The following is a 19,660-nucleotide window of genomic DNA, read 5'->3' as shown; positions in this document are numbered from 1 at the left end:
ACCAAGTAATAAAAAGTTACATGTATGATCACCATTTTTGCAGTCCTGAGCCAGGGTCACTGAACTCATCCACCTCTTCCATTTGGAAGCTGACAGGTTTCCCATTTACAGGGGGACATTGTGCTCAAACACAGTTCTGACCTTTCAGCAAGAATTCTTCCTCCACAACTCAAAGGCTGAACTTATCCTACTGAATGTAGAGCATAAGCTTTACTACAGCTTATGAGGTAAATCCTCACGTTCCTCAAATTTATAAATGCTTTTTTGAGCAGTCCACATTTTAAAAAATCCCATGTAGCTTAACAGACTTGCTGAGATGAAACTGCTGTGACTTTGTACATTTGTAAAAACACCAGTTAATGTCAACAATCTCAAAAGAAATCCCCTCTGCCCAACAAATAAAGATTTTTATTTTAGAATAAACACAAGAGAAGGGAGTGTTAACACAGTAACCTTAACTGCCTTGAGCACTGGTCTGTAGAACTCTTTATTTAAAATTATTTTTTTGTTGTTCCTTTTTAAACAGTCCTTCAGAAAAAGGGTTGGATTTTTTCTTTGGCCCTCATAAATTTCCTACCAGAGAAAGCACTGACCCTGGCATCCACAATGCTAAAACACTTCCCACACACACCACTACTGAAAAAAAAATAACCTTAATTTGCTCACACATTTACAACAACAATGAAGGAGAAAAAAAGAAAAGAGCTCTCTAAACCTTGGTAACTAAGGTTTAAGAAAAACCCAGAGCCTTGGCTTCAGCTTGCATGGAAGCTTGTGAGGTGAAACAGGGCCACATGGAGGTCAGTAGGTGATCTACAGGGCGGTGATGCAGTGGTGCCTAAAAAACAATTTAGAAGTGAAAGCAAACCAGACAGTCAGCTAGGAAGCAACACCGCCCCCAGCCATCCTGGAAGTGAAGACTGTACAGCAAACAAGTGAAGATGGACCCAGAGAAGTTCTTGAAGTGATTCTGTTAGAGATGCACTTTAGGATTATTTTTTCCCTTGGAATAGCCTACAGCAGTCTGACAGAATGGACGCATCTTGCGGCTTGTAGATTAAAGGAACAACTTTTCAGAAGCATCTAAAGGATTTAGGAGTTTAAACTGCACTGCAGCTTTCACAGGAATTTGACCTGTAAATAATTAGGCCCTGTTGGAGTGTCTTCATTTTTAAAGCGTTCTTTTCCTTTCCAATCTCTGAGAAAGCACGTTTCAAAATCAGGATGAGATTAACTGGAGCCCCACATCATGGAATTACAATGAGCAGGACAGCTAATGTAAGCAAGTGTTATTTCCAATTGCTGTTTCTTCAGACTTCCTAGAGACTCAGTTTCTTTCCTGGACACAGGGATTTAAGGCCTGCTTGAACTCAGCCCCTCTTTATGTAGCCAACAGCATGCTGGAAGCACAATTATGCTACTAAGATAAGACGAAATGCAGTGGTGATGCACCGATTCATCATGTTTGGGTTCTTCTAATGAAGCCCATTATTCACAGAACAGAATTTTCTCAAGCAGTTATTCACCAGCAGACAGCTCTCCCTGTTCCTCCTTCCATTTCTACAGGTGGTGAATTGTCTGGTCCTCCCCTCACCATCCCAAAAGTGCAATATTAGGAAAAGTCAACACCTACATTAAAAGCAAATAAACAGTATTTAACTTTCCCTTAGCCAAAATAATTAACAATAAAACAGAACGTTTTTCAGGAGCAAGCCAACCTTTTTCATTAAAAAAGAGAGACAAAAACAGCCTGCTGTCCTTTTAATACTACTAAAAGATATTGAATACCTTTCTTTAGCTTATTAAAATAAGCGTAAAAACCAATTACATATTAATTACATCTTGCATAGAAACATTTTGTTTTGTACTTTGTGCAAATCTTACTAAATAAGGCATGCTTGGGAGTTTAGGTAGCAATGCAGTAGTTATCAAAGAATGCTGAAAAACTGCAGGGAAAATTCCAGGCAGTCTGCAATCCACGTCCACTTACACAGTTCATTTGACTTCAAAGACCAACAGCTGATAGCTGCAGATCTGTCTGCAACATAAGGCAATGTGGTATGTGTAGGGTCCAGCACCTGCTTTCAGCTAGTCCTGGGCTTAATACACATAAGATCACTTGAATTCAAAAAACCTGAGCCACTCGTTAAAAAGGGGGTTTCAGATGTGGTGACTAAGAACCCCGTTTCAGGGAAAAAGAAGGGAAGGGGGGAAGAGGAGAAAGACATGAAAGAGCACAACCCTTCATATAAAGGGGTTTTGTGCAGACTCTCAACTTTTTTATACCCTGAACTGTCCCACTGGGCAATGTTATTCCAAACAAGCTGTCTTGTAACAGGTTATCCAGAAGAGTATTTCTGGAACAGAAACACTAAAACATTTTCCTCTCTTAGCCAACCTTCAAGTGTCTATTGCAGAAACTGAACAGGAATCAGCAACACTGAAGAAAGGTGGCTGTGTAAAGAGGAGGAGATGAAGTAGAAAACTGCAGCAAGAGCAGTATCAAAAAATCTCTCAAATAAGTTATGTAGCACAGAGGGAAATTATAAGGCCTAATATAAGGTAACGTGGAATAACATGTTGCCTCCTTCTTCACCCTCCAAATCAAGTATTTTCAGGAAATAATGAAGTACAACCTTCTTTTGTAAGCAGCTTTGCATGAAAAATCTGTTTAAACTCCAAAAGCTTTTTAAAAACACGTTTAAAAACCCCACTAATAATAATCCTCAAAATCCCCTAGTACTTTGTAACATAAAATGGAATGCTCCTGAGCAAGAGCTGCCAGCTCCTTCAGGAACTCTGGGAAAAGGGCAGCTGCAAGTACAGCATTCCTCACGTGCGCAGGAAGGTTGGGATGAGTGAGGCCTTTCTTTCCTTTATGTCCCAGGAAAGGCTGGAGCACGGCTGGGTAAGCTTCAGAGAGGTTCTTTCCTTTCCATGTGTTGCTGCTGTGCTGGACACTACCTAAAGCCAGAAAGAGAGGAAGGAAAAAGAAAAAATCCAAAAGACTCAGTATATTAAGCTCACACAGTACTCGTACAGTGTCCAAACCCAGTTTACAGGGGGTGCATTCAGAACTGCAGTTTGCAGCACCCAGACAGTGCAGAGAGATACTGCCACTAATCCAACATTTTAAAGTTCTACGTGGTCTGATTCTATTGCATTTTTTATTAGCTATCTTTCCCTGGCTTATATATTATTCAGTTCTAGCTCTGATAAGAGAAATGTGGGCAGAAGAGGAGTCAAGGGAAAGAGTAATATGGATTTACCTTATGAAATAGCAGCGTAATATCTACCCATCTAAACCCAGCATGGTTGTCTTAATTTAAATGATACTGTGCTCCAGTTCTCCCTCAGATCAAAATGTTGTTTGGACTTCTCTCTCTCTTTCTTTATCCTCTCATCATCGTGTAAACTGGTTTGAGGCTGAGCTATCTCATTGTGGTAGGAGTTTGAAGCAAGATAGAAACTAAAGAAAAACACTTTGAAATTTTGACTTTTCTAGAGCTATAGGCCCCACTAACTACACTTAACTTTAACTCTCTGTAAAGCAACTAAACATTAAAAAAAGAGCAAGCAAAAACCACCGCGTGCTCTGCTACATGATCTCTGCTGCCAGAGTTCAGGGGATCAGGGTTCAAGCATCAGAACTAATGGAATTACAGTGACGGCAGCACTTACATTTCAATCATCTGCTCCTTGTTCCAACCTGAAGTAGAACTGAACTTTAATTAGATTATTATTAATTTAGTGAAACTAATAAGGTGACAAAATTTAACACTAACAGACATAAATACTTTACAAAGAAAAATTAACCTGCAGAACTTAACTGTCACAAGATGTCATTGAGGTCAGAACTGGAGACAGATAAAATCTCATCTAACTTACAAGCAGATGTTCTCAAGAGATATATAAGTAAATAATAAATAACAAACAAAAAAAGGACTGTCACATTAACTCACATGCTGCAGATAAGCCAAATGCTACATTAAGAAGACATTTCCCTTAGTGTGCATGCAGCTTCACAGAATCACAGAACAGTTTTGGGTTGGAAGGGACCTTAAAGTTCTAACCTCCTGCTTGGGCAGGGACACCTCCCACTAGACCAAATGGCTCAAAGCCCCATCCATGGCCTTGTTTTTGCTTGTTGTTGTTTTGGGTTTTTTTTGGCTGACCTACTATAATGTGTCCTTCAGTCCTCTGTTTGGGTAGATAGACAGCATGGCCCTTTGGTTTGACGTGAGAAAGAGGTAAATTACTGTTATGTATCTTGGCAGTTTACTCTGCTCAATTGTTTCAGTTTCTGGAACAAAAATGTCCTATGGAATTTAAAAATCCTTTAGAGCAATCAGCAAAGGGGTTTTCAGTTTACACTAAAACAACTCAGTCTCAGGTTATATCACCCTTTTTCTGAAACCCCTCCAAGTAGGTAGCACAATGAATGCCTCACCCGACCCAGAAGAGCAATCCCTCTGTTCAACAGCACAGCATTTTTGTCCCTTTCCTATAGTTCTCCTAAGTCACTGTGGTATTACTGTACACTTCTAAATACCCAAATTAAATTTTCAACTTAATTATCTAACAGAGTTCTACTTTTCTTAAGTTTCCAAAAACCTTTCCATCTCCAGACTTATCAATCATTCATATTGTTATTCTATAAATTTCTGTCTACTAAAGACAAAGTACAGGGATTTCAGTTCTATAGGAGGAAAAACATCTAAATTATGAATTACAACGAAAATACAAGGTTTTGAGCTTCCCTTGAAGATTTTGGGTTTTTTAGATGTTCTAATTAAAAATGTTTCATTATTAATATTTTAAGTTTTGAAAATAGTTTAGCCAATATAACCAGAATGCTCATCTACTATCAAAGCTTTTCTTTCTTTGTTAAACTCTTCCCTTCCAAAAGCATCAAAATTGATTTAACTGCCTACTGGGGGAAAAGTAAAAAAAAAAAAAGAAAAGAAAAAAAAAAAAGTGTCTAGAAAGCTAGTCTACGGACAAGAGATTTTATGGTTTTCTTAGACCAGGATTGTCTACCTCTTTCTAGGGTCAGGATGCAAACTGCATCATACAATTGAGAATCTGAGACAATGAGCACTCTGGAAACACCAATGGCACTGAAAGAAGGGCAGCATTTCATATGGGATCTACATCATGACAGTTCTACACACCTAACCAGAAACCCAGCCACTGTGTAAGGAAACTACATTCTACTGCAAGCAGAAAATTACAAATCGCCCATTTCTGCTTGAACTCCTTCAGAGAACACCACTGTCTAAAGAAAGAAAATCCTCTGGAATATTTTGGTTTTCCATTTGTGTTCCCCACTAAGTCTGGCTTTCATTTTTCAGATGTGAATTCTGTAGGAGGCCAGTTATGCTCAGACTCGTGGAGAAAACCTTCACCACTTCCACCTGGGGAAAAAACCTTCAGAGAACCATTAATTTGCATGACACTCAAAGGTGCCATTCAAGCTGATGAAAATAAATCCTATGGGAGTTCCTTTTCTTTTTTTCATTTACTACCTAGTGCAGCAGTTCCAGACTTGCACTTCTTAATCAATATAATTGGTTGATGGGCTAGTGAGCCAACTTGCCCCAAGAATTACAGTTTGATTACTTGCATCACCAGACTTGTGGAGAACCATGTCTGCAGTTATCCAAAAATGTATTTATCCTCCAGCTATTTGTCAAGAAGTGCCTTCTTTACAGGAGTTGCCACAACACAGAAGAAAATGTATCAACGGGGTGACTAAGCAGCCTTGTTTCAAATCCCTAAATAATGACCAGCGTGAGTCATCCTGGCAAATTCTGAAGCCCACAGAAGAAAACTGATGTCAAATAGGAAGTATAAACAAATGCCATTTGGAATGCATTATATAAAAGTTCTTACTGCCAGCACCTAAGAAAAAGGACACTAAATGTTGTCTCCTAATCTCATCTCCCACCTACTAGCTACAATATCATCTAATTGTAAGGCTTTCTAATCTGTGGCACCAGAATTTAGAGCCTAAAATGCTATTGGCATTTGCAACACACAGCTCCTTACAGCAGGCACCTTCCACAGGCTAATTCTTCAAGAAGCAGCCCTAGCAAGATAAATAATTTCAGAGTGAATGTACTGCAAACCTTAGAAACTTAGAAACACATACCATGATGGCTAGAAAGTAGGAAAATTATTATTCAGAGTCCCAAAGAATGAAAGTGCATTAAAACGGCACATTATAAATCCAATTTTCCACATCTCTGGAAATGGAAGAAAAGTATCCACATGTTCACAGAAGAATAGGCAGAGATTACCAATGACTCTCAGTGACGAGTAAGCACAAACCTGTAAATGCAGCCTCCCCTGAACCCTGCTGCTGAGTCAGCCCTTAATCCCTGCACTCGCTGCTCTCACCAAATTCAACATGTTCCCTTCTCATGGGAAGCTGGCTTTTACGGGAAACCTGAACCCAACATGGCCTGCTCAGCAGCATGCTGAGAACAAGCACATCTCCAGGGTAGGGCTCCAACTCTAAAAGTTGCCTGGCTACACATGGAAAGTTTTTAGTTAGAACATAATAGTCTTCAATTTGCATATTTTTACTAGCTTCCCCCATGGCAGTGTAAATAGTGGTAACTGTCAAGACAAGTGTAGCGTGCACTGTGCTTGAGAAGCAGCAGATATTACAGAAGTCCCCTAGAAAGCTGGCTTGTTGGGATGATACCTGTTCAACTCCTCAACACTTCCAAAGTGTTGGCTTTTGCACCCAACCACCCCCCTCCCTTGTTTGTTTTTGTTGTTGTTGTTTCATTTTTCATTTAAGAAAGCACATTCCAAGTTTTCTGGCTAGTATCTATCTCCTTCAGTAGTAGCCCATCATCCTAGACTTCTGTCCTCACAAACATTTATCAAAAAAGAACCAATGACTAGCTGAAGGTCGTGCTAAAAATAAAATGAAATCATGCACATCTGCCATCTCACCTCATGCCTTGAAAGCTAGTTTGTTTACGGCCAAACTGACAGCAAGCCAAGAGCTGATTTTGTTACTCCTTTAAACAGACATTTTCTGCAGCAAATAAAAGCTTCTGAAGATCTAAGAATATCCAAATAGATCCATATACTGTAGCATACCGAGCATTGTCACTTTGAAGTCAGAAGGGTATATCTGGTTAACGATAGCCAACAATGCACCACACCTACTTTTAATTATTCTGTAGAAAATGAGAGGTAGCTGGTGAGTCATTCCTCCCAGCACTCCTCTGAGTGTGGTTAACATTTACCTTTGGTTAGCAATTCTTCTGCAGCATCAGACACGTCCACACGAAAAAGCAAGTACTGTTGGGCCTCCAGGAGAAGACCTGGGAAGTCTTTTTCAATTGAAGCAAAATGTTCTATTTTATTTTTCACAGATGCGAGCACCTGCCAAAACAACAGTAACAGTTACTTCTTTCTCCCTTGCTCCCAGTGCAGCCACAGACTGAATACTCAGTCTGTCTCTAGCTGCATTAGAGTTACAGCAAAGCTATGGTCATACAGAATTTCCAGTTCTTTGAATAAATGCAATTAAAACATTGAAACAAGATAAGAGGCTCTCAGACTGGTGGGAAAGCCACAGATGGAACTGAACAGATCTAAAGTAAAGTTTAACAAGACACCAAAAATACTGTTCCAATAAGCATGACTAACACTTGTGGTCAAATACCTGGTAAAGTGACCGCACACTAGGCTGAAACACCATGTTGGTGTTGAGCAGAAAGGAGCGAAGAAGAGGTTGTGGGTAACTTGCCAGCTGAGTAATAATCCCGATAAGCAGCAAATTCACGTGCAAGGAATTCTCCAGCATGTTCTCCAGCTTTGACAATACTACACTGATGAACGGCCCTGCAAAAAAGGAGGAAGCAATGCTTTTGTTTTTATAGAACAAAACCCCTACGATCCAGGAAACAGGCATTTAAAAGGAATTTTGATCATCATAACCAGCCAAATTAGACCTCCCACATGCTCATTAAAGCCAGTAGGGAGAAAAACCAAACTGTATCTGAACAGGCAAAATAGACTTAACGGAGGCGTTAAAAGCTTTCATGAGTAGCAGCTCTTTCACTAGCTAGCCAGTGAGTTTACATTAATGGCTTTCATAACACACATAACCATTATATTTTCCATGTACCAATAAGGATTTAGCCTACTACATTATGGCCTACTGCTCTCTTCCCCTTGAAGTTAGTAAGAATGGTTGTTCTTGTTGTGCCTTATTTTTACACAAGGACTGGGAAAAGTAAATTATAGCTAGCTTTCTTGTCTTATAAAAAAACCAGCCCTGTGGTGTTCTCAAGAATATGCGACAATGCTACTCTAAAGATAAAAATCAGGACCTGTGCTAGTTCACATCAGAAGAGAAGGCTTTTTCAGTACTGCAAATAGTCACTCAAAGCAGGGAGGGCATTAAAATAGATTTAGAAGGAAAATTATTGGTAGACATAGGCTTTATCATACAAATGTCACCAATATGTAATAGGTTTAGTTTGTTTACTGCAGGACAACCACTGAAATACAGAAGCATTTACCATGAAATACATAAACCCTTAGCGCTCAAGCTAAAGAAACCTCTGCCACCCTGAGCATGACTAACCAAATACAACACATCATTAGACCATACAGTCAGTGAGATGCTTGAGGCAGTCTCTAAGTGTCCTAATCACAAGCAAAGTCTTAGAAACATCCCTCATTCCACACCCAGTCCCACTACACTACTCTGGCTGCATAAAAGCTAGAGAAACCACGCAGAAGAATCCCTGGGTGATGCAGTTACAACATTGCTAACTTTCAATATCACACCCTAGTCCCTGCATGCCACGATCATTTCTAGAGCCAAGAAGGTGGCCATAACCCAACAAAGTGGCCATAATCCAATCCCATTCCAGCTCTCCTCAGTGAGCAAAGGGCTGCCATTCAAACTGCCTGAGAATGGTTTAGCCCAGTTTAATAGGCCTGCTGTAACCCAAGGCAGAGGCTAAGGCAATTCTGGGCCAGTGGAACAGCAAGGATCAAATTGTAAGTGCTTACATTGCCACTTCACCTAACAGAGCATCACTAAAGGCTGAAGTCTCTCATGTTTTATAGTGACTGTGAGTACAAAGCAAGCACTCCCTTGAGCCTCATCTACCATGGCTAATGACAGCACAGCTCCACTCCCAAGAGGAAAGGTACGAGTGCCAGTGTTGACAAGGCTTCATGTGGCTGCTACCCTTCAACCACAACATCAGCCAGAGTGAAGGCTGGTATCACATCCTGCAGAATACCCCCCGAGTACCCAGTTGAGCAGCCCCAAAATCTTTTATTGAGATATAGTTTCTCACGTCCCCCATAACCTACTGCTTCTCATGCTCACAGAGACATCTTCACAGAGCTCCTGAGGACCAGAATGCAGTGGCAGCTCTATCTTACCAAGAAGGATTGCAGGAGAAGCAGTTAAGATATATCACTGTGTCTGTCCTCTGGGTCAGATTTCACAGCTGAGTATGTAAAACTAATGCTAGTACTTTTTACATGTGCTGTATGTCACTGCAACAGAGGTTACTAATGTATATTAAAAAAATTCTCTGGTGGTAGAGTGCCTTTTTTCCCCCCAGAAATTACTGGGATGAGAATCAGGGGAAATAAGCAGAATTTGCAAGCCTTGTAAGAAACAGGGTAAATGGATGAGAAGTAAAAAAATTATTCCTTTCCTGACTATGCATCTCTGTGTGGCCAAGACATCAAGCATTGATGGTGGGGGAGGGAAAGGGACATAAATTCTTGTTCCTGAATTCCACATTCTTTCTTGCTCCACGGAAAATTGGGATGATAGCACCTAATGCTTTTAAATTGGATATAGACACCAAAAGGACATTTTACTCCTAGATCCATAGGCCTGAGGAGAGCATCTTTGCACTGCTGACACTTGCTGGGTGTGGAAACCTTGCTCTGGTTATTTGATTCTGCAGGGAGAAGCCCCCTCCCATGAGAGCATCCCAAAACAGTGAAAGCAACCAAAAATCCTTATCACATACATCTACAAAAACAACATAGCATTCTAAATCAAATATATTATTATATTTGAAAGACACTGTAATCTCAACTATTCTGAGGGTACCTCCTTACTTGTAATCACTAAGATCTCTATTAAAGTAAGGTAAACAGCATAAGACTAAAAGATGATGTGGATGAGTAGGAAACAGCAAGGCTTCTTGTGTTGGGTTTTTTTTCTTTGTTTTGCTCAGTTGTGGTTTCTTTGTGGGTTTTGGGGTTTTTTTTTGGGGGGGAGGGGGACTGGTGTCTGTTTCTTAGAAATTAACAAATGGAGGGAGGAACTAGATGAAGAATGAGAGACAGGGACAACATTTTTGGCCTGTATTTGACAGCAGATAATGGGAAACAGAAAAGGTTTGAATGTGATTAGCTTCTGGTACAAGGAAATTGCGACCACAGCAAACCCAGCAAATTGGTTGAAAAAGACTGAATTTTTCAATTAAGAAACAGTGCCAGGCATGCTGGCCACAGCTGACCAGAAAGGGCTGCATTTCAGTGGGCACAAATGAGTATTTTCCCCCTCCTTTCTAATTTATGAGAAGCCATCTTAGAGGTTTTGTTTTGGATGAGGAAACCTAGATACAATTTTATTTTTTGTTATTTGCATTAGTGTGGTATCTAGGAGACCTAACTAAAGATCAGTGCAAGGAGTTGTACAAATACAGATCAAAAGCCCACTCTAACCTCCAGTAGCACTGACACTCCTGAATGGATTGGACAGACTGCAGAGACCAAACTTAAATTGCTGCCTGGCAGAAGACAGAAAAGCATGCCAACTGCCAGGGCAGACCTGACACTGGAGGAGCAGGATGCCAGGGCAGATCATGGACCCCGGCAAGGACAGACATGGCATCAGTGCTGCCACCTCGTGCTAAAATGTGAAATAGCAGAGAGGAAAAAAATGGGCAACGTGATACCACATCCATAGCATCAGTGATGAAAGCCATGAGAAAAAATGAATTATTTACCTGGGCCTTGTATATTAGAACTGTTTATTCCAATACCCTTTCAACTGCAAAAGCTTTCTCTGGAATGATGTAGGTTCGACATACAAATGACTCAAGATTTTAAATAATTACCAAAAAAGCAGCCAAAAAAACCAACCACCATTTGTAGCCACCACACTGATTGCCCTGCTCTACTTTCATGTTGGATCTCTTTCACTCTCCTTGGACCAGTCTTTGCTACCTGGGCTATACCCTCTTTAGTGCCAGGACTGCTCCTTTCTCCATGCATGTACTGTGCACCACCCAATATGATCTCATTTGACCACCTTTAATCATCGTGCCTTCCTGTGTTTGTTGTGTATGTAATTAACAGGACACTCCACCTGTAAATGGAGCACTCTGGCTCCTCGAAGCATGCTTGGGAGAGACATCCTCCTTTGGTCCAAAGGGAGATGACAGGTTCTCTGCAGAAGGGGTGTCTGCTGAGAAATTCTCAAAGTCCTCCTCCTCTTCTGCAGGAGAGAGAGGGTCAAGATTATCCAACTTCAGCTCCTCCAAGCTTGCACTGCTTGGATCCAGTTCCTTAATAATTTTGTCATACTGTGTAATGAAATCCTCACCATCTGTGCTCAGCAGTCTTACACTTAAGCTATGATCTGCCTCCTGAGGAGAAAGCTTCAACTCTAAGTCTGGCTGTGGATCAATCTCAATCATTTTCTGGTCTATTTGTTCTTTCATTACACCTTGAATCAAGCTTGAATCTCTCTTTCTGTGCTCATCCAAGTCCATTTCCAGCTGGCTCTTTGCAAGAGGCCCATTGACTACAGTCTGGCTTTGGACCTCATGTTGTCTGGCTACATTTAAGGTTTTCTCCTTGGAGTTATCATCATCTTGAGTATCCTTCTGGGCACATAACCTGTAAACCATAACATCATCTTGAAAGTCTGATTCCTCTATGTAAGATCCTTTGATGAGCATGATGGCACTTTTTTTCATTTCCTTAATGTGTTTTGGTGGCTCTGCAGGTGGCTGCATCTCTGTGCTTCCCAGATCATCATATGGTTGTGGTGAGCTCACATCAGAACCAGGAGAAATCCCTGTGTCATAGCTATCATCCCATTCTAGATCCAGGTGCATCTTCTCACCAAATGGAGTTACTTGAGAGGAGCTACACATGCTAGGTGTCCTTTGCTGGGGCCGAAACATGGGGTTTTCCACATCTGTATTGTTCTCCTCAGCAAGCGTTTGGATAAAGGTGTCGGGATCAGGGTTTACTCCGTCGTACAAAGCAGACCAAACCTTGCAATCTTTCAGACACTGGAGGATGGCTTCTTGAGCTTCCCCCAGGTACTGCAAGTAGCTGATGTCCACAGCTCTTCCACATTCCACAATGCAAGTAGACTCAGAAGAGCGTCTACCGCTATCTGAAAGTAAAGAAGATTATTCATACCGTGACATAAGAAAACAACCCGAAAGTTGCCTAGCAAGGCAGTCACTAAGACATGGCAGATACAGCCTTTATTCCAAGCCATCCACTAAGGCAGGAAGATCAAAGCATAAAGATTAATAAGAGTTTTGCTCATAAACATACGTGACTTGTTCCTACTGCCAAGACAGAGCTGTAACTCAAGATTTCTAAGAGACCAGCCTGCATTCAAACCATAAAACAGTGACCACTTGGAAGCAGTAAGAGTTGCAAACAGGTATCTGTACATTACATTCATGAATGTATACTCAAGCCGGATAGCTGTTAATATAAGGTTTCAATAGACCTGGATACATGGAAAGAATTAAATAACTGCATTTCCTCCCCCTCCCATCCTTCCCCTACCTCGTCCTATGAGCTGCTGCTGAATCAAAGGCAGTTCGTGATCTTGTCTTCCCCCGAGCACCAATTACCTTCAGTTTGTGCTGCTTTTGTCCAGAGAATATAATCCTTTCCTTGGCTCTCAAGTGTCAAGGTGATCCCAGTGGAGCAGCAGACTGGTGTCAGGGCGAGCAGTTTTGCAGCAGATACGGAATAACAGTCTCTCTCTTTCACAGCCCACCGCTGGCTCAACATCATGTGGTTACATGGGATCAGATACCTGTAACAGGAGTGTCTAACATTACTTCATCATCCTTTCATGTTAGAGAAAGCAACAACACACAAAATTCCCTTCCCACCTTCCTGTCCACTCCAAATTAAAAGAAACAGCAATAATAATCTCAACAGTGATCCATATTATAAACCTCTCAAGAGCATGAAACGCTGACTCTTTACATTGCCAAGCTTCAGTTTGATGAGGAACTGTTAAGATGAGCAGAAATGGAAAATCAGTTGCATCAGAACAGGGAAGTAAACAGCCCTTTGCAGGTCAGAGCAAACCTGCTGTAAGAAGGGATGCAGGAATCCTGGGATGGGCAGATGTCAAAGGCCAGAATGGTGCTTTGGCCCCACCATGAATGAGTTCTGTCTCAGAATCCTTAATGTGTTTGTTTTCCAGGGAAATCCAGAGAGACACAATTTACACGTGCCAGGCAAGGAGCCAGCAAAAAGGAGGAAAGGGTCATCAAGGCGTTCTACTGCAACAGATAAAATCTGAGCTATCAGGCAGAGGGGGGAACAAGCTATGGGAAGTACAAGGAATAGAGGAAGCACAGTCTGATCTTGAACTTCTTTAGATCGCTTTCGTTCAACTTCTTAAGAGCACTTTATTAAAAGCCTTAGTGTTAACTAGATGTTTTGCCATTTAAAATGCAAACAAATCCTAAGGATTCCCTAAATAAACAAAAATAAGATTAAATACAGCACTCTACTGCTGTTACAGTAGCAACATCCTTGAGTTTACAGAGGTCCTAACAGCATTTCCAGGCACAACACCCAGACCTATAGGGAATTTCACCTTAATGCCTTTAGGTAGATGAACAGTCAGTATCTGAAACATGATCTACGTTTTAGTTACACCAATATTTCCAAACGATCAATTCTCATCTAATACACACACCAACGGAAGCAACGCATAAAACCATCAGTTAAAGTCACAAATAATCAATGCATTTGGTACATTACATAACAATCTGCCTACAACAGTTCAAGAACCTCAAGTATTCTAGGTGAGAGAGGAATCACAGAGGTGGAAAACAACAAGAAAGAAGGTGGAAGCTGCAAACAAGTACAGAGCTCTGTATCACAGTATATAATCCACTAGAGAAAACACACAGGAGAGAAGAATTATACATTTAGAAGCAGGGAATAAGCAGTTTGGAGGTGATAAATATATTCTTAGCTTCTCTTCTCTCACTTTTACAGAAATAAATCACAAGAAAAATCTCTTGCTCTTGAAGATCACAGGACGTAAATCACACTTCTTCAGGTCTGCTAGACTTTTGTCAGGATCATAAATATTCTTGTCTTTGTAGTTGCTTGGATTTCTGCACTCTTGGGGAAATCTTATCCAGCTCTACATGCCTACGCAGAGACTGTATGTCCCAGAATTAGGATGAAGAGTGGAAAAAGGAGTTAGGGCTTTACCTTAAAACTAGCTGTAACATCACATCTTCACAATGCAAGCCAATGAGCGTTCTGAACAATGCCAAGGAGACCACACAGAGCTGGAAAATCATAAATGTTGTCAGTTTTTCATCTGGAAATTGTACCTTTCCAATCTTCCCTGCATACTGCATTATAATATGGCTCTGCCAGAATATCATGCTTTATAAGACACTATTAGTATTATATTTTGTCAGCACTCCTATGGGTTTTTTTTTTAATGTTGTCTAGAGCTATACACATAATATGCTATATTTTAGCTAACTACAATCCAGAATTTTCCTTCAAATAAGCTATTAAAAAAGCAGCAACTGACCAGTCTTTAATGTTATAAAAATTTATTAATTTAATTTAACTCAGCATGAAGTGAACCCTGTAACTACCAAGATAGTGTTTTAGTTTTTACCTCTGACATAGAATTTGAACCAACTACAGGTCTTTTCCAAAAGAAAAGTTATAAACCACCTCAAGTTTCTAATGCTTTAAATGTAAGGAATTAATAAGTGTTCTACGCACTGAGAAGCTGGATGCTTCCATACACAGAACTTAATGTACTGACATAGACCAGGGCTAAACAAGTGATATTTTTTTATCAGAAAGAATCTGCTCTATGTGGAGTGTTCACAATCCCTCCACTACAGGTCACTTGAATGGCTAGGGACCACAGCAAGGCGTGAAGACCCTTTCTGTGAGACCAGGAAGGGAAAGAAAAATAGGATTCCTCACTGGAATGGCATGCTTGCCTTTTTGGCAAAGGCCTAATCAAATATACCCATAACTAGATATTTTCAGTAGTAGACATACAACATTTCCAAAGCTATTGTACAGTACATTTCTACCTGCAAGATGCTTGCTAGACCACACAGTTATCTCCAGCGTGAGCTGTAAGCTTTCACTGGTTTTCATGGACCACAGCACCATCATCTCCCTGCCTCTTTATGCATATTACCTGAGGCACATTCTCCTGTACTGCTCTCTCCTAGAATCAGAATCTCACAGCTACCTTAGACTATAGGATCTGGCTGACTCTTGTGAGAATCATTTAGCATAAATTGACTCTTTGTTAGAGTTTCAAGTTCATGTTTAAATCTTGCCTCTCCCTATATTAATTATGTAAACTAAAATAATGAATATATGAAATTAATTGCACTTTCCAGTAGCTAACAGAAGAAGCAGATTAGGACAAAATAAGGAAAAAAGCTACAGATATTTCTCTAACTCATTTTTTCAGTCACTGAACATCTTTTTTAATTCATTCAGGATTAAATCCAGCATCCTTCCTAGACATAAGCTTATCCTCCACACTACGGAATTACCTCCCTTCCTCTGCAGTCAGTTCCCTTACTCCCATTGTTAAAATGCTTTATTCCAGCTCTGCACCAGCACACTGCTATGTTCTTCCTTCCAGCCCATGCTTTCTCAAGAATGTAAATTTAAAGACTTTGTTTCACCATCTCTAGTTCTTTTTCAGACAAGTGACTCAGCTTCCTTACAATATGATTGACTGCTGATGATGACCAAGACAAGATGAATGCATTTATTTATTGAAAAATATATCTATACATACATGAATTTTCCCTCAGTTGGTAGCTATATCTGTGGAACAGTTAAAACAGCAAAGTTTAAGTGAACCTAACTTGGTAGGCTCTGAAAAGCAAAAGTTTCTTTGGTTGGACCAAAATTCCCTAGTTTGGTCATTGAACTAACACCCAAAAAGAACAAGAGAAAGGCAAAAGCAGAAATAAGAGAACCAGGAATGCTCATGAACTGGCTTGCAGTGAAGCAAAGTGGAGCTGAAAATTGTTGCCCTGCTGCCACAGTCCACTGCTTGTACTAACAGGCAGCAGGAAGGTGACAGTCCAAGACCTCATGTCTCCAGAAATAGATGGAGAAAGTAAAAGGGCAAAAGAAGAAGGAATAAACAGACCTAGAGTTCTTAACAGGAATAGGAGTTGAGGAGCTTCACAACAAGCTTTTGGAAGAAGCCAGATCCTTGCATGCAAGGTATGTTTTAGCCAGGGACAGACAGAAATTCTCATTTCCTCTGTGAAATGTACTGAGAGACAAGTCTAACTTTCCTTCATACCATGACAATTCAAAAAAATGGCTACTGCCTTAAATTTCCTTATATTTAGGAAAACTCAGTTTATAGGGAAACATTTCTCATTTGTCTTTGCAACCATACTGCAAATCAGGAATCATCTGAACAAGTAAAACTCATCTATTTTTGTATTTTGTAAAAAGTAAAGATTTAATATGTGCTCAAGAGACAAAAAAGGTAGTATTTTTACGAGTCCTTTTGGCCACTTGTCTGCATATAAGTTTGACCATGTTATTATTAATGGGTATTTTTATCAATAATAATGTATGCAGCTTTTTTGCTATGGAAACACAGGAGGCTGCAGTTCTGGCCTTCGCACCTGGCAAAGCTATACTTCAGAAAACTCATTTAGCATCACAGAATCATTTTGGCTGAGATCCTGAGTTGCTCTGGGCTGCAGAATTCTTTACAATTCCCATTTTGTTTGCCTATGAAACAGTAATTAATGATTAGCAGAGACAACAGAATTTGCATTTTTGTCGAGAGAAGCTGTTTTGGTTTTCAGAGTTAATCCATCTTAGAGATGCAGTAACAGCAGCATCTCTCCCTATTTGCATGCACTCACACTTCAAAACGAATTTCAGACAAAGTTGCTGTCCCTAATACACAAATTTAATGCACATTCTGGTGTTCTGGCTTCACTTGTACCTGCACTAAAGCAGTACTATTTATTTCAGCCATGAAGCTGTGCAGCATGTGAGATTCAGCCAAGACTGCCAGCCAAGCAGGGCTCAGGAGGAGAGTCCAGTGCAACAAGTACTCTTTTTCTCTGCCAGAAGATCCAACTGTTAGCCAAGGTAACTCTGCTATCACCATCAGCTAGCTCTCCAACTACTGTGGTGCCATGAGCCCAGGCTGAGAACGGGCTCACTGCAAATCTGACATAAACCTTAGTACACAGGGGAGCGCAGGCAAAGAAAATGAAGCAGTGATCTGATCACTTCAGCAAGAAAGAGCCTTCTTTTAATCAAAGAAGAAAGCAGGCAAAATCACATGCTAAAAAATACATGCTACAACAATACATTGGCAATACAGCATTGAAACAATTTGGAGACATCCTCATAGGGCTCCCATCATCTCCCACAGGGACCATTTGAAAATGCTTTTGCTTGGCAAAAGTCCAAAGATCAGATTTTCTCCTCAACACAATTTTATTTATAAGTTTCAAGGTGGCAACTCTAACTCAGCAGGGTCCAGAATAAAAACGCTTCCAAATTTACCTTTAATCTTCTAACAGAATCCAGAGTTCCAGAAGCCCTCATCCCCTATTATCCCATTTCCTGTATGTGTGAAATCACCTCACACATTTATCAACTTAGTAGAGCGGTAGCTAGATGTCATTACACACAAAAAAAATGAGGGGCTGGAAAAATGACACTTTCAGGTAGGCGGAGAAAATCCCTAGTTAAGAAGATACCCACAAAATAGACAGAATTCCCCATTTAAACATTTAACCTACATACATAATGAGTACCTGGACTTCCTCCCTGCTTGCCTTACCCGGAATGGCGTGTTGATGCGGCTAGTCAGTGTATCTAGGATATGCACATTCTCGTGTCGGTGCAGCAAAATAAAATGGAGGAAAATCTTGAGGAGGGCTGGCTCTGAAACACTACGCAAAAAGAGATCCAGGTATGCAGTAGTAGTCATCACTTCTTCCACAGTCACCTACAAACAAACATCATGTAAATGTAAACATGCTGCACCCACAAAATAACCATCCATTCTCCGCAACTGTACACCTGGCAAACACTCTAAGCTCTCCATACATAACACTGCCACAAAAACATTGAGGTCTTTGCTTTTAAATTCACAAAGAGCTTGCTTCTGAATGACTCACAAGCAGTTTGAACCCATTTTTTATCTGTCTTGCTTCCTCAGGGGAAAAAACCCTCCCCAAAACTGACATCCCAAATCTCACACATACTGAAATACAAAAAGCCAAATCATTCTAAAAGGTCCCTACCACCTTTTTGCCCATGCCATCCATCACACTCCTGTCATCCTTCCGAGTCATTTTCAGATGTTGTGAATACCTGCATTTATAATTTTATTAAAATTAATGACAGAGCACAAAGCACAGTACAAGCTAGCTTTGGTTCCAGAGCTTTAAAGAAAACAGTCCCCCCACCTACCCAGAATTCTGCCACAATCTTCCTTCTTTTTATTTTCTCACATCACAATTCCTCATCTCACTCAATTTTTAGAAGGAATATGTATATACATACACACACCCCAAACCCCAAAATCTTCACTACTGACTATTTGTGTATAAAAATACAATTCAAACATTCATGTGACATTTGCATACCATAACCCACACTGCTCTGCTTATGGCAATCCTTTGGACCTTATCTACTCACACTATGCACTAGCAAAGCACAGAAAATTCCAAAGGCCACCTCTGCACCATGAAATGCTGTTGCAAAGTCAGCTTCTTTAAAAATAGTTACCTAGGAACCTAATGAGCTTAAGTTCACAGAGATAAACCCTTAAATACAAGAGTCTGCCTATATGAAAGGAAGTATTAAACATCTTTTGTTTACCCAACTTAGCTGGATAAATGAAAAGATTGATTTTATTAAAAAAAAAAAAGAATCCAAGCTGTCACTTAAGAGCTAAGAGGATTTAGAAAATACTCAGAAGGGCAGCATTTACGTAACACGCCGTAAATATTAAAATCCCTGCTCCATTATGCTGCATGTTAGCCACGTACACAGTAATGTCATGCTGCCAACGTTCTCTTTAAACCATTTAAGATCACAAGCTGCTCCTGGCTGGTTATACAGATCATGGGAATGCTGCATGCAGCCTGCAGACCTTACGGAGAGGGGACACCAATGAGGTGAGCACAGAGAAGCTCTGAAGTTAAGGTCATTCCAAGGATTTATTTGAATACTCAGCTACACCATCCTTAATACAGAGGGCTACATTTTGGGATTAGAAACAAAGCACCAGGGAAGTAGCAACTGTTGAATTTTTCACCAGGATGGGAAGTAAGTTCACTTTCTTGGATTTATTGCA

General features: G+C 40.3%; 1 protein-coding gene across 1 annotated transcript in view; it reads right to left on the bottom strand.

Moving 5' to 3' along the window:
- Positions 1–2,713: 2,713 nt before the first annotated feature.
- The window catches only part of FHIP1A (FHF complex subunit HOOK interacting protein 1A), a 34,414-nt gene continuing 17,467 nt past the window's right edge, over positions 2,714–19,660 (bottom strand). Inside the window, exons 5-11 of the mRNA XM_051618284.1 lie at positions 18,137–18,304; positions 14,518–14,597; positions 12,903–13,090; positions 11,387–12,427; positions 7,691–7,869; positions 7,269–7,407; positions 2,714–2,964 (exon numbers count right to left, since the gene is read on the bottom strand). Of these exons, the coding sequence (XP_051474244.1) occupies positions 2,714–2,964; positions 7,269–7,407; positions 7,691–7,869; positions 11,387–12,427; positions 12,903–13,090; positions 14,518–14,597; positions 18,137–18,304 (2,046 nt within the window). The remainder of the gene's footprint in view (positions 2,965–7,268; positions 7,408–7,690; positions 7,870–11,386; positions 12,428–12,902; positions 13,091–14,517; positions 14,598–18,136; positions 18,305–19,660) is intronic.

Source organism: Apus apus, chromosome 4, assembly GCF_020740795.1.
Source record: "Apus apus isolate bApuApu2 chromosome 4, bApuApu2.pri.cur, whole genome shotgun sequence".
Lineage (NCBI taxonomy): Eukaryota > Metazoa > Chordata > Aves > Apodiformes > Apodidae > Apus > Apus apus.
This window is presented reverse-complemented; position numbering and strand designations above follow the sequence as displayed.